The 16,070-nt window shown below is 36.5% G+C and overlaps 1 protein-coding gene across 6 annotated transcripts in view; it reads right to left on the bottom strand.

The window, feature by feature from the left end:
* The window catches only part of Gapvd1 (GTPase activating protein and VPS9 domains 1), a 442,880-nt gene that overhangs the window by 51,166 nt on the left and 375,644 nt on the right, over positions 1-16,070 (bottom strand). For all 6 annotated transcript variants that reach the window (XM_090389457.1, XM_090389454.1, XM_090389464.1 and 3 more), the window contains one exon: positions 10,663-10,786. In XM_090389457.1, the coding sequence (XP_090245583.1) occupies positions 10,663-10,786 (124 nt within the window). The remainder of the gene's footprint in view (positions 1-10,662; positions 10,787-16,070) is intronic.

Here is a 16,070-nt window from a genome sequence, read left to right as displayed (position 1 = left end):
GAGAGCATTACTGGACTCGGGAGTGATTCCATTGGATTGGAAAAGTGCCAATGTATCTCCAATACATAAAGGCGGGTGGAACTAAGAGTGAAGTGGGAAATTACTAACCATTCAGTCTAACTTCAGTAGTAGGGAAAATCATGGAGGCAATGATTAAGGGTGGAATTCAGGATCATTTAGATAGAAATGGAATTCTGAAGGATATTCAGCATGGGTTTGTAAAGGGAAAAATCATGTTTAACAAATCTGGTTAGCTATTTTGACAGGGTCACTCATGAGCTGTATTTAGGAGATAATTTAATCATTGTTTATTTGGATTTTAGCAAAGCATCTGACTCAGTCCCACATTAAGCTGCAACAGGTTGGAATCGCAGGGAAAATCCTTAGACGAATAGCAGGAAGGCTTCGGGCAAGGAGGCAGAGAGTTGTGATAAATGGTTATTCCTCAGATTGGATTGATGTAAGAAGTGGGGTTCCCCAAGGATCAGTATTAGGACCACTGTTGTTTTTGATTTTCATAAATGGCATCGATAAAGGGCTAGCGGGCGTGATGTCTAACTTTGCTGATGATGTAAAGATTGGCAGAGTAGTTAATGATCACCACCAAGCAGACCTTCTGAGTGACCTAGATAGACTTCAGGAATGGTCAGAAAAGTGGCAGCTTTTCTTTAATCCAGAAAAGTGTAAGGTCTTACACCTGGGGAACAATAACCCCAAAATAACTTATACACTTGGTGGAGCTGAATAGGGCTTCTTTACTGGGATTCCGGGCTCCTGTTTTTCCGGGATTCCACGTGTTTTTATTGGTTTTTTAATTCCCGGAAATTTCCCGGGAACATTAAATTGTATTAAATTTATTTTTTAATATAATGATATGCAATAAGAGATATTGATTATGGATTATTAAAGAGTTATTGCAATTCCAGGCATCTCATTTATCCTCAAGTAACAGTTGATAACTGACACCATGGCTGCCAAGTCTTCTGCTTGGTGTATTACCAAATGTTATACACTCATGGGGCTCAAGGCAAAATGGAATTTGGTGGGGCCCATATAAAGAAAAAAACTAATAAAAAACATTTTCAATTTCATTTTATCGTGACAACAAAAAAATAAATAAATAAAAATAAATTACATAAGAAAAATATCTAATCAAGAAGAATAATTCAGAAATAATACACACTTATAACTTAATACATAACTAATAACTATTTGTATACTACTTTATATCTTTATATGGGCTTTTTGTGCTTTTTTGGGCTGAGAAATTGTATATCAGTTCATTATAATCAATCCTGTTTGTGATATCATTCTCAATACAAATTATTGCCAAATTACTTAATTTTTCTTGTCCAAGTGAATTTCTAATATAATTCTTAACTCTTAAAAGCACAGAGAACGATTGTTCCACTGATGCGTTCAAAAAAGGAATTGACAAAAATATTTTTAAACTTATGTTCACATTAGAAAAAAGTTGATATTAGTCCTTGAATTTATTCGTACATTAAAAAAGGGGAATATAAATTTTAATTTTTTGCAAAATGTATAAAATGCATTAATTCTTTAAAAACATTAGCGTCAATGTCATCTGAATAAGTATTTATTAAATTACAGTGGCAAACAAAAAAACTGCATCACTTGTGAATTTTTCAAATAATGTGTTTTGCGCTGCATTGTGGGTTGCAGAAATGTTCGAAATGCATTTGTTAGATGGGACATGTATCTCTGTGAATGAAATCCAATAAAAAGACTCCACCTGGTATATACCTAATTGCCATAAATATCTTCCCAAAGGGTAAAATGAGTAATTAATGGAAATATGATAAATCATGCAAATGACAACCAAATATACATTTTATTGTATTTACGTGTACAAACTGAAATGACAAGTTAAGGTAACAGTATTATGTACTGAAAATCAGCAAAATAAGTCCTCAATATTGCTCCTCAAGCTGCAATTACAGCCTTGCAACAATCTGGCATTGAGTTAATCACCTTCTGGATATATGGTTGCCCAATTTCGTGGTACCACACCCTTACAATGCTCTCCTGCAGCTGAATCTTACTCGTTGCCTTCTTCTGAGCAATTTTAGATGATATTATGTACCAGCAATTTTCAATAGGGTTTAAATCTGCACTGTTGCCAGGCCAGTCCAACACTGTAATTCCAACATTTCTGAAATATGACTGCACCTTAAAGGAGAAAAATTACGGAAAATATTGGTGTAAATATGTTTTAAGCCTTGTGAGACAAGAAGAAAAACTCATCATTAAATCTAAATAGCATGAAACTTACTAATTTTGCTGTATGGCAAGGTGCTGAGTCCTGTTGAAAATGCAGTTTTAGACATCTGTGTGGCGATCCCTAATAACGGGTTTCAGGCACTCCTCCAAAATAGCAGTGTAGGTTTCTGCATTCACCATTCCGTTAATAAACTTAATTTGCCCCACCCCCTTTGCTTGTTATGCATCTCCGCATCATCTGACCGACGGGGAACTTTACAGTCAGTGTTATGCAGTCAGGATGACATGCCTCCAATTTTTGTCTTTTCACATATTGCTTCCCATCTGAGCAATGCAGGTTGAATTTTGTCTGTGCAGGTAGCACAGTGGTATTGTCACTGTCCATCCCACACCGGGTAGAAAAGCCCCATGTCTGAATCCCGTGGATGATGCGAGGAACTTTAGTGGGCTTGTTTCACTCAGTGGCTGAGTCAGTCAGTCTCAGGTGTAGATAGCAAGGCATAGATTTTTTCCATAGAAACTGGGTTTTTTCGTCCAGCAAACAGGCAAATCGACCAGAGAACACATGCAATTTACACACAAAATAAATATATGGGTAGATGTAATCATTTACAGGGGACCCTGATATCATAATTATTATTATTTTTATTTTTTTTGCAGGTTGAATTTTGATTCGTCAGAAAAGATGACAATGTCCCATTGCTCTTTTGTCCATGAAAGATGTAACTTTCAAGTGACTTACCCAAGCAAGTCGCTTCTTCCTCATTTTGTTGGGTCAACAGAAGCTTCTTCTTGGGCCGATAGGCATGCAGACCAAATTCTGAAAGCCGTCTTTGGATAGTTGGTGCACTTGTTTCAACACCATCTCAACATCCAGTTTTAGATCAGGAGCACTAGCATGGCGATTACAAAGTTTCAAATACTGATCTTGGGAAAGCATAGTCACTCTCTTACAGACTGAGCCAGGTCTTCTCTTCACATTACTGGTTTCATGCTTTAATTTCAGCACCTGGGATACTGTTGACCGGTGGCAGCCTATTTTATCAGCAATAGCATGCGAAGAAAGTCCTTCGTGGGACAGAGCAACAGCTACACTTTTTTTTCTTGTCCAAGTAAATTTGTAATATAATTCTTAACTCTTAAAAGCACAGAGAACAATCGTTCCGCTGATGCGTTCAAAACAGGAATTGACAAAAATATTTTTAAACTTATGTTCACGTTAGAAAAAAGTTGATATTAGTCCTTGAATTTCCTGTAATCAAAAGTTACTTTTTTTTAAGGTGATGCAGTGTCATTATATACAGTGGTCTGCCACTGTATATAATGACAATTATTTTAAAATATTTACAGCATGTTGTAAATTAGAATTTTTATTTTGAAGATTTTCAAATTCGTTTGCAAAAATATTTTTCTCTTCCACTTTCAATTATTATCATAGCCTGTGAGAAGCTTTAGCTGCATTTTGCTGCTAGTTCCAGATAAGCGGTCACTTGCATTCTGCATGGGAACACCCTTAAGCATAAGGCTGTCAGGGGCACTGGTTCCATACAAGGCAGTCTTAACTTTTTCAATTAACTCAACTATTTAAGGAAGAACTAAATATAAAATTTCATCAAAATCGGTAAAACGTTTTTGAAGAAAACATAATTTTCAAATTAATCTTCAAGTTCATTGACCTTTAGGTCGAACCCTTCAGGTAGAAAGTCAGTTTCCAATAAAAATCACTTAAAAATATTAGTAAAAAAGAGCAATGAGTTTTTCAAACAGTGATTTTGGGGCCACCCTCTGATCGGGGACCCTAGGCAGATGTCTTTTTTGCCTATTGGATAATGCGTCCCTGCATAAGCCTTGGGCTACTTTGCACCATATGGCCAATTACTAATACTAATAATTATATTATACCAACACTCCGTCCCCCCCACACTGCAGTCTATTAGTATAATATAAATCCAGTGCTTGTGAGAATTATTAAATAATGGCAGCATCTTTCTCACAAATTAATATGTGTAAGATGGCATGTCCCAAAATGAATCCCATAATTTTTCTGTGCAAGCATTTATTTACAAACACTAATTTTGTTATATTCTGACACTTGGCATTCACGTGACACAGAAAGATCAACATTTACTACAAAAAACTAGAACCTCTGCTTTTGGCTTACCATGGAGACTGACTGGGTTGGTTTGGTTTGGATGGTGGACATTACAATGGTAAAATGGCCATAAAAAATTAAATCTGTGATCTACAAAAAGAATCTAAGACTGAGGGTTCATTTTCCTCCAGTTATCTTATTTGATTAAATCTGAAAGGAATCATAAAGGCTAATTACATTTAAAAACAAAAAACATCCAAAACTCTGTCACTGTCTGCCAAAAGCCATCCAAGAGTAAAAGATTCACTTGAATTTATAAAAACTGTTACATACACATTGTGTTCAGTATACTACAAGGAAGCCCTAGGCATTCACTGTGTCCACCAAAAAATAAATAAAATAATAATAAATAAATTTAAATACGGGCACTCCCCAGCTTATATAATACTCGGCTTACGGAAATTCGACTTTATGTAAGTTTTTGCCAGCTGGTACAAACTTACAAAATTCGTGGAGACGTATTTTACATCCAATAGGAATAAATGGAGGTATTGTGAAAATATCGTAATATGAACCTAATAACACATTTTTTTTTTTTTTTTGGTAATTCGTTCCAAGACCTCGGAAGTTTAAATATTCACTATATAACTAAGCTATTTATCTCTCTAAAAAGTCATTTTTATAATGAAACTTGCACTACACTTTCATCATTATCATATGTTACGTTATAAATATCAATTTTGAATGCCTCTGTGATATTTTTCTAAAACACATTACTACCATAAAACAATAAAAACAATTTGCACTTTCCGGTTTATTGGGCTTTTCTGTTAGTGCAATCTATATTAAACTCGATCTTATTGCATTTGCGAGGCGCCTTCGTAGCCAGGTGGGTAGGAGCAGCAGTGCATAGCACACGCTTCTTGATTAAATCGGGGTTCGAGACCGTGACCACCAAATACGGAGGATGTAGAAAGGTCAAGGAATGACCACCGCATATCCCCGGAGCAATATGGCCTTAGTTGCTAATGCTACTAAAAACCAAATAACAACAACATTGCATTTGCGATAATCCCGATAAGTGGAATTCTGTGAATTTTTACATTACGGTATTATGGTGAAATGTGTTCCCCTTCACTGAAATCTTCAATCATAAAAAACATAAATAAATTCTCGCTTCTGCAACAGTGAATACAATTTTATAAAACAGTGCACATATAAAAGAACATGTTAAAGGATCAATGCATTTAAGATCAACAGTGATCACAAAACATTGTTCAGATGCTATATCGAAGATGGAAAAGCTATTAACAACATGGATGAAAAATCAGATTCAGAAGTGAGTGCCCCTGAGTCTAATGGCCATTCAAGCAAAAGCAAGAAGTATTTGTGAAAACATTAAGGATAGGTACAGTGAACCCCAAGCCAAGTTCGTGGTAAGCAACGGGTCGTTTAATAGGTTCAGGCATCACGCTGGTTCCAAAACATTAAAGTATGTGGTGAAGTTGCCAGTGTCGATTCTGCAGCTGCAGAGAAATTTTGTGATGTGTTGGAAAAAACCCCTTCTAATTCTCCGCAGCCCTGAAACTTCCGCAGCGACGTACTTATCAGCTGGAGAGTTAATTCTTGCAACGATGCTCAAAAGGTAAAACTTGTTGACATTTATGCCTGTCTCCTCTCTCTTTTTGTAATTTTATAAATTTTGAAATTTTTGTAAACTTTTTTTATCATTTTTCCTGCACATGAGATAAAAAAAAAATTGAATAAATAATTCTATTTACACGTTTGTCGAACATTCTTTTTTGCTTAAATAAAATTCAGCATGCATAGTTGTGAGTGCTACATAAGCATTTCGGGAAATTCTGACTTACATAGAGTTCCGCGGAACACAACCCCTGCGTAAGTCGGGGAGTGCTGTAAACTACACAAATTTCCCTTCTCATGTAAGTGACTATCTGGTACACCTTTGAACTTCCCCACAAGCTATCAGCCGAAACTACCCATAGCAATTAACAGCTCAGTGGCTGAAGCAAAATGTCCTAAAATCCAGTCTAAACCTCTTTCTCCCATAATCTGAATTTATGGCCCTATTCTGGAATCAATTTATACCAGTGAAAATTTTACTTTCAACCATTTTACTTGAACTTCAAAGGAAATATTTCAAAGAAGCTGGAATTCTTTGGCTTGGGGCAAAGTGCTGGGGGCAATTCTTCTACAAATCAGGATTTTATGTGTGTCACTTGCTGCATGTTAGGGCGAATATGAGAGCATGAAAAACAGTGTTGATGTCCTCAAAGGAATTAAAATGAGGGACCCATTAAGCACTCAGCTGCCCTGCTCAGTGCTGGAGCCTATGCTTGTGAATCAGACATAAATCTCCAGGAAGTAGCTGCTGTCAGTGACCCTATCACAGAAATAGAAAATATACTTTGCAAAAAAGGGTAAGTGGACATGGTTATGCATCTGTCAGGGACTAAAGTTGTTGATGTATCATCTTTTAAGGACACATGAGGTAATACTGTTGTATCCATTGGTAATAATGATATTAAGAAAAGGACATATGAGGATTTACTTAGAAGATATAAGACAATACTGAGAAAAGGTCCAAAATTGGGATTAAATTTGAGTGTCTGGATATTTGTTCATACATATGATAAGCGGGAGTATGTGATGAGAGCCATATCAGTAAATTTTCCTGGAGAGAAAGTGCAAGATTCGTGGGGTAGAATTTTTCCCCAGCATGGTCTGTGTTTGTTAACGGGGGGGGGGGGGGGGGGGGGGGGGCTGATTTTACAGGGATGGGATATGCTAAAATAGAAGGGGTGCAAAAATATATACTGATGCTACTGAGGCAATATCAGGTCATAAAACTACTAGTTTGAGGGAGGGCACACAAACTAACAGTTTGGCTGTAGTTGCAAGTAGTTGTTGTCTTCACTGCTTCTATTGGCATATTCAGCAGCCTGAAAAGCAAGGTGTGGAGGATTACAAGACATGCTGGGGATTCTCGTGGAATAAGAAAATACCTGGGCTATATTACAATTACTAAGAACAAAACAGAATCAAATATACTTGCTTGTACAAAAAAAGTAGCAAAGAATCTGTTCCAAATGCTTCACACTACATGGATTCTATGGTGGCATGTTTTAAGTTTTGAATCTAGGAAAGCTTTTGATGAGCAGCATGGCCCCACCACTTCTGTTATTTTTCCTAAATACCTGACCATGTCTGTTTTTTCTCTAAATACACTATACACACCATATAAAAATTCATCATTCATATTTCTGGGTGACACCACATTTCTGTTTACTATATCATGTCAGCATTCCTTGCCCTAGCCAGGAGTTCCACTAGTTTTCTGATAGCACTCTTGACATTACTGTAAACACAGTTAAGACTAAGTGCTCTTGTACAGTTTACTACCCTGATGCCCCTTGACATTATAAAAACTTGTTTCTTCCTAGCATTAGCTTCTCATTGTTAGAAACATCACAGCCCTTGCCATATCAGCTTTTGTGGCCACAAACAAGGCCTGTTGAGACAAGTGCAAGGCAAATTTGACCCATATCATTAGATGAACATACGTCTATATTACTCCTATCTTCCCTAATATTCTACTGATGAGTAAGATATAAACCACAGGATACATCTATAAAATCTTATAGTAGACTAAAAATAATCTGCTATATAAGTAGGAAAGAACAATAGACTAAACCCTCTGAAGTTACCCTTGGGCGGCATATTATGGAACAATGCAATAAGTTGCCTGCAAGAGTGGCCAAGAATAAGTACTTTTGATGATGGGAATAAGTGTACCCCCCCCCCTCTCAGGAAGATATAAAATAAGTTTGCTTCCTTGAATCATTACACCAGTTTAATACTAAAATAAAATACATGCTTCCTTTAAAAATAACACGATGCATAGTCTGAACAACAGTTCAGCCTATGCATCGTGTTATAGCACATTTCCAGTATAGCAGCAGAAGTTGAATAAACACTGCTTCAGAAAGCTACAAAGTTCCCAATGCTCACATTTATACAATTATATTAATTATTCTTAATATGAATCATATTCATACAACTGGCACCATTATAGTTTCTTTCTTTCTAACAATAGAATGTGATGCTCCAGAAAGTGTTTCCCCAAAGTGACCAATATGTTATAAATGTGTAGTGGCTACACACATGAAGCTTGAACAGTACAAATGCAGTAGTTCAAGCTTTCTGCACTCACTAACAATACAGTCATAGAATATTAAGTTTAAAATCTTCCAAGGGTTATGTTTCCATGTTTATAAGTTTCTACTATATTTCTTCAGTTATTTCCTCATAAATTAACAAATGATATTATTAATGTTTATCACTCAGAGATCTATAATCATTTTATAAGAATAGCAATAGTACTGCCTCAAGGATTGATACAGCTGAGTTAAATGTATCTACCTATGAAAATGTTTAAGGCATGTGAAAATAGAATAAATTAGATAGTATGCATCAGAGCTGTAATACTCAATATGTTCTACGTTGATAATAATATTAGTAAATAAATAAGAGGAGTTTACCTCAATATAGTACGTGGAACACTTCCGTATGATACCCTCCAGAAATTAAAACGGAAAAAACGAAAAAATCTACAACTTACCGGTACATTAAAGTAAAATATAAATAATTAAAGTAAAAAATATAAATAATTAAATAATCAATTTAACACAATTCAAAATCAATTCAAAACAATTAAAATTCAAATTAAAACGCAATTAAAAGAATCTAACGAAAATATTCAAAACGATTTTCCTTCCTGAAGCTGACAATGCTTTTCGACCGACTGTCGTGATCACAGGAATGAAAATTACCGAATCAGGCTAAACCTGCAACTTAAATAGTGATTATATGTCTTCGCGCATGCGCGTAAAGGTCCACGCATCGGAGATCAAATATGGCCGCCGAACATTAACAGAATTCTCGTGTAATTTAATTTCAACGGTTTCTGCAATTAATAGTCGCGTATAATTACGTTGAACGTTAAGTATTTTGGCCTCGTTAAATAAAAAAGTATGTTTTTCGTTAATGGCATGAAAGGCTAATTCTGACGCTGCTGAACGAGAAGCACGAACTGAGGCTTCGTGTTGATTTACACGAATATTAAGAGAAAACCGCGTCGAACCCTGGTAAGACGAGTCGCAATCACCGCAAGAAATGTTGTATACTAGATCATTAATTTGTGTTGCGAACGCAGAAAGAACCGAGCGATTGTTCAGTATAGTGTGTAACTTCCGTATAGGCCTAGCTATAATTTTAAATTCGGTATCTTTAAAGAATCTGTTAAGTTGTTTGTGCCACTGTTCAACATATGGGACAGAAATAAAGTATTTTTTGATATTACTATTGTTGATTGGTGTAGTATTTTTTATCCTATCCTTAGCTTGTACCCTAATTCGATTTATTGTGTTAATGGGATAACCCCTGTTCAAGAACCTGCTAGTTAATATTTGTATTTCTGAGTCCAAAGCAGAATCCGTCGTTGAATATTTATAGGCATATAAATATTCAACGACGGCTTCTCGTTCAGCAGCGTCAGAATTAGCCTTTCATGCCATTAACGAAAAACATACTTTTTTTATTTAACGAGGCCAAAATACTTAACGTTCAACGTAATTATACGCGACTATTAATTGCAGAAACCGTTGAAATTAAATTACACGAGAATTCTGTTAATGTTCGGCGGCCATATTTGATCTCCGATGCGTGGACCTTTACGCGCATGCACGAAGACATATAATCACTATTTAAGTTGCAGGTTTAGCCTGATTCGGTAATTTTCATTCCTGTGATCACGACAGTCGGTCGAAAAGCATTGTCAGCTTCAGGAAGGAAAATCGTTTTGAATATTTTCGTTAGATTCTTTTAATTGCGTTAATTTGAATTTTAATTGTTTTGAATTGATTTTGAATTGTGTTAAATTGATTATTTAATTATTTATATTTTTTACTTTAATTATTTATATTTTACTTTAATGTACCGGTAAGTTGTCGATTTTTTCGTTTTTTTCCGTTTTAATTTCTGGAGGGTATCATACGGAAGTGTTCCACGTACTATATTGAGGTAAACTCCTCTTATTTATTTACTACGAAAATAGAATAAATAAAAAACTGACCTAATATGTAATATTTGTGAAGTTTCCAGTAAAGTGTTTTAATAAAAATTTTGATCATGGAGTCATACAAACTAACAGTATAATCCTGTTCATTTGTTATAAGGCAACTAGAATCTGGTTTATTTGTTTTACAAAATTCCTATATAAATTGTCTAAAACTAATAAACTGTACCTTTTCATCAGAAACAGTTAATTCTTGAAATTTTCGAACAAAGAGATGAATCTGCCTTTCTTGTTTCTCTAAGAACATCTTCACACATATAGCAATAAGATACTGACCACAAACTTGTTTATCTCTAATGAAGAGAATAAACATGCGAAACATCCAATTAAATACCAAGTAAAAAATTCTAACTGTATTAAGATAATAAATCAGCATATGATTATTTATCAAAACTGAAGTAAATAAAAAAAAAAAGTTATATGGCCCGATGGTCTTTTATTATGCAATCCAAATTCATGTGATGTGCCAGATTTCTTCAGGAGTTAGTATTATACAGGATGTTCCATAAATCCACTTTCATAGGAGAAGTCAGTTATTTATAAAAATACTAAAAAGTGAAAAATTGTTGCAAATCATGGATTTCCAATCTGAAATGTTGGAATTTTTGACCTACAGTGAGCCATCACTGCAAATCACTGTTTCCGGAGCAAGGAGAAGCAGTCCTACAGTAAAGATGAGTAGTGAATGAAACCACTGTTTTGTTGAACTTGTAATAATGTACAAAATAATGTTTAATGTGGAAAACAGTGGGAAAGTGTTACAATTCTATGTAACCATATTTACATGCATATGGAACATCACATGATATTTACAAACCAAAACCTAAAAAAACCACACTCAAATAAGTATGTGGTATTCCATACTCATTTAACTGTGTTTTTGTTGACTTGTACTACACTTCCCCCGTTGGTCAAAGGAAAGCAATATTTCTGTGGGAGTTCAATATAAGAGTTCTGAATGAATAGTTTCATTCATTCAGAACTATTCATCTCTATAGTACTGTTTCTCATTAATCAGATGAAAATACATCCTTTTTTTGTGGATGTTTTAAAGAGGCTAAATCTGAGCACCTTTTACGATTTATACCAAGGTAGTGGTGCAGTTAGCAGCTCATCCTAGACAAAAAATATTCCTAAGTTTTCAATCTGAAAAACATTTCAGATTGGAAACCCATGATTTGCAACAAATTTTCCCTTTGACTTTTCAGCACTTTGTCAAATAAATAACTTCTATGGAAATGGTCTTAACTAATTGCTCTTTCACTGCTTATCATATATATATCAGTAAATACAGCAGGCTCCTGATAATTTGGAAAATTTCCCATTAAAAGCAATACAAAAGTGATCATTTCAAATTATATTAACTCGAACTGTATTTAATTTTGTTCTTGATAGCTCAACATATTTGTGACTTGGTGCCATAAACCAGGTCAAATGTTCTTATGAAAGTTAAACAAAAGAAGTGGGTAGGGTGTGCATCACACAGCATCAATTTTTTTTTTTTTTTTTTTTTGATGAAAACCCTAAACACGAAAGGTATCAAAACCTATAGTACTTAGTACCGTGCATGGGTTGAAGGAGAAGTATGGGGGAGGGGGGGGGATGCCGGAAACTTTGCTCTAGAGACTAAACATGGGTTTCACCACTTCAAGCCTCCAATAAGCAAAGTGGTGGTATTTCACCAGTTGATGAAAGTCATCTATGCATTCATGTGCTTTCTCACTGAATCACTCTGACAAAATCGCATGGATCTTCTAGCCAATAAGTCTTACATGAAATTTATTTACAGCTACATTAGTTTTGTTTATTGCAGTAATAATAAATAGATGTAAAACACTGCAATATTGCCCTTCATGGCCACCAGGACAGTGGTTAACAGTGATAATATTGAAAGAAATGTAAGTTAAGTAAATAAATAATAATAACAGCAACAGAGAATAGTCAATAAATTAAACATAAGAAAACACATACATGGAAGCATAAAATGAGCTGCAGAAAGTTCATAGTACAACACAAATACCACACAATAGACAAAAACAATATAGATAAGTATAAATAATTTTATATTGCAATAATAAACAACAGATGCTCATAAATAATTTCTACCCACAGAGAGAGAGAGTGAGTCTAATCAGGTAAAAAAGTCAGAAAAAGTACAGTTTGTCATTATTCATCATGCAAAGTTAGTAAGCCTCCTTCACAGCAGACTTTTCTTGGCTTGAAATGGCAAGTGGGTAAGTGTCAAGGTGGAGGTTTGTATGTTTCTTTGTTTAAGGATTTTATGGCACAACAGCATCTGAGGATAGATTGCACCAAGTCAAAGAGGTATAAAATATAAAAATACAATATTATAATTAATTAATATTATTATCATAAAAGAGTATACTACATAAAACAGTTATAAAGCATAAAACATTCTAGATAAAATTATATAAATTAATAAGTTGTAAAAATTTAAATATATCTGACACATTTTCATTGTCCGATAAAATCGGTCTGAGTGTATAAGGCTCAGACAGATGGGTAAAACATAAACAACGATCATTATTAAAACATGTAAATTCAATTGAAATATGCCAGAGTGTTAAAACGGTGTCACAATTTCTACAAATAGGATAGTCATCTGCCCTCAGCAGAGCCGAGAAAGAACAACTTCCTCTTTATGGTTCTTGTGCAGACTAAACTGCCAATGTTCGATTAGAGGCTTAATCTGGTATAACTTGTTTGCAGCCTGACCATGCCATGAACATTGCCACTGGGAAACCAGTTTCTTTGATATCAATGGCCTGTAGTCTGTATAAGGGACTAACAAGCTGAGTTAAAGAGGGTAACTGATTTGGCTGCAGTCTGCCAAATCAAATAATTTCCTAAGGTCCCAATGTGGCCAGGGATCCAGCAGAAATGAACATCAAATTCAGACTGAGAAAGGAAGTGCAATTTCTGCTGTATCCGTGACAGGACTGGATGAGGATTGAACCTCATCAATGACAAAGCCTGAAATGAACTGAGAGAATTGATATATACACTGATGAGCCAAAACATTATGACCACCTACCTAATATGATGTTGGTCCTCCACATGCAGCCAAAACGGCTCATACCCAGCGAGGCATGGACACTACAAGATTTCTAAATGTGTCTTGTGGTATCTGGTAACAACACGTAACCAGCAGGTCCTTTAACTCTTGTAAAGTCCTTGGTTGAGAAAACGCAGATCGGAGCTACTATTCCAACACAAACCATAGATGCTCAATGGGATCGATGTCTTCTGAATTTGGAGGCCAGAGCAATACCTGGAAGTATTCCTCATGTGGCATGGCACGTTATCCTGCTGAAAGACGGGCACCACCAGAGGGGAAGACCACTGCCATGAAAGGGTGTACCTGGTCATCAATGATGTTTAGGGAGGTGTAAGACATCGGAGTGCCCGGCACACAGATGATTAGACCGGGGTATCCCAGCAGTACATCACCCAAAGCATAACTCCGGCTTGATTTTGTCCCACGGTACATCCAGGCGCCATCACTTCCCCAGGTAAATGACGCACACATACCGGCCGTCCACATGGTGCAACAGGAAGCATGATTAAGCGGACCAGACGACCTTATTCCAATCACTCAAGGTCCAGTTTCAATGCTCCCATGCCCATTGTAGGCGCTGTCGCCGGTGAACCGTGGTTAGCGTGGGCACTCGGAGTGGACTGCAGCTATGCAGCCCCATTTTCAGCAGGGTTCATTGTACTGTGCATTGTAACACATTACTCCCATCACCAGCATTCCAATTACCAGCGAGTTGTGGCAGTCTGTTGCCACATACCATCCGGAAGAGCCTTTGCTCATCTCGAGCATCGATGAGCAGTGGTCATCCAACACCTCACTGGTGGTTCGTGAGTTCCCCCTCCTCGAACCACTTTCGGTAGGTACTAACCAGGGCTGACTGTGAGCGCCCCACCAGCCAAGCCATTTCGGATATGCTCTGACGCAGTCATCTGGCCATTACAATTTGGCCTTTGTCAAACTCGCTTAAGTCCGCTGCCTTTCTCATCTGAAGAACAAGGGTAACAATGATTAACGGAGCTCAGCATCAGGTGTTTTTTATACCATGTCCCAACCTGTGTATGCACCGTAGTTTACGTGCAGTTGCTTCGATTTGCATAATGACTCGCTGGTCATAATGTTTTGGCTCATCAGTGTATATAACACATTTTTTGGTGGTGGAAGGTTTCTATATGATCCAAGGCTAATTCAACTGCATGCAGCTCCATAGTGAATACACTACATTCGTGGAACATCTGCTCCGATATCATGGTGTCTGGGAAGACAGATGCAGATCACATACACACACTTCTGACTTCAAGCCATCTGTGTGAACTAGCAAGTTCAGAATGGTGTGCTGAAAGGAGCTGCAGGTAGAAAGCAGATGGAGTACTGTCCTTTCCCCAGTTGGTAAGGAAGAAGTTGCAGGCTGGGACACAAACATATAGGGTGAAGGTTGCCCTAGTGATGAGCAACAGTGTCTAATGTTATATCCAAATCTCTGAGTAGCCTTTGAATATGAATACCGAATGGATGATTGGCAGTCTGGCAAATGTTGTAGAGATTTTCCCAATGTGGCTGAAAAGTAGGTGTCTACAAGGGGTAATCTGGCAGGGATTTCAGTTTCAAAGTTTTCTGGCAGGGATTTCAGTTAACCAACTTCAAAGCATGACAACTGTTTCCTACAAAGTGATAATGATAGTTAAGATGGAGGAGGAACTGGAACAGGGATGTACAACAAGGATGTAGCATCTGTACTCCCTGTAACAAGGAGCATATCACAGCATCTGAAATGGCAAAAACCAATCAGACAAGATGGCTGGGGTATGAGCACAAATTTAGGACTGCACTGAGGGCCTCTCCAAGAGCACAAGGAATTCTGGTGCAGAAATCTGGTCAGCAATCATTTTAACAGTGATGGTAAGATGCTTCACCCCAATCAGCATGGAGAGTTTGAATTTGTAGTGAACTGGCTATAGCAGTTCCTTAATGGTGAAAGAAGTGTATGCTTGTTTATGGCTGATTTTAAGAGCCAAAAATTGGTTTAATTGTGGTAGGGGCAGAAAATGTCCATACCTCTGCAACACATTAAAGTTCAGAGAATACCAAGGCTTTTATATAGTTTCTGGTAGTTGTCACATTTGAATTATACTGCAAATGCTGCTTGGGAATCCATCAAAATTGTACTGCATACATGAGCAGCTTATACATGCCATTACAGAAGCACAGCTTAGGGTCAAACACAACTCTAAGATCTGTATGTTTTTAACAATAGGGATAAGAGCACTGCATGGTGTTGGCTGAATAAAGGTAGGCATTTTCTTTAAAGAGAATATCATAAATTCAGACTTTTCTGGATTTATTCTTTGTCTGAACTGGTTGAGTTAGCAAATTCCAGAAGGTTTTATTAATTGATCCAGTTATCACAGCAAAATTATCATGTGGAGCAATCAGTATGAGGAGCTTCATATCATCAGAATAACATCAGTTAGTCCTTGAGGTTGTCACAGATAGTCTCTCAGATATGTTAGACAAGCTGTACT

This window comes from Mastigoproctus giganteus, chromosome 2 (genome assembly GCF_048544385.1).
Source record: "Mastigoproctus giganteus isolate SK-2022 chromosome 2, ASM4854438v1, whole genome shotgun sequence".
Lineage (NCBI taxonomy): Eukaryota > Metazoa > Arthropoda > Arachnida > Uropygi > Thelyphonidae > Mastigoproctus > Mastigoproctus giganteus.
The sequence above is the reverse complement of the archived record's forward strand: the minus strand, read 5'-3'. Positions and strand labels throughout refer to the sequence as shown.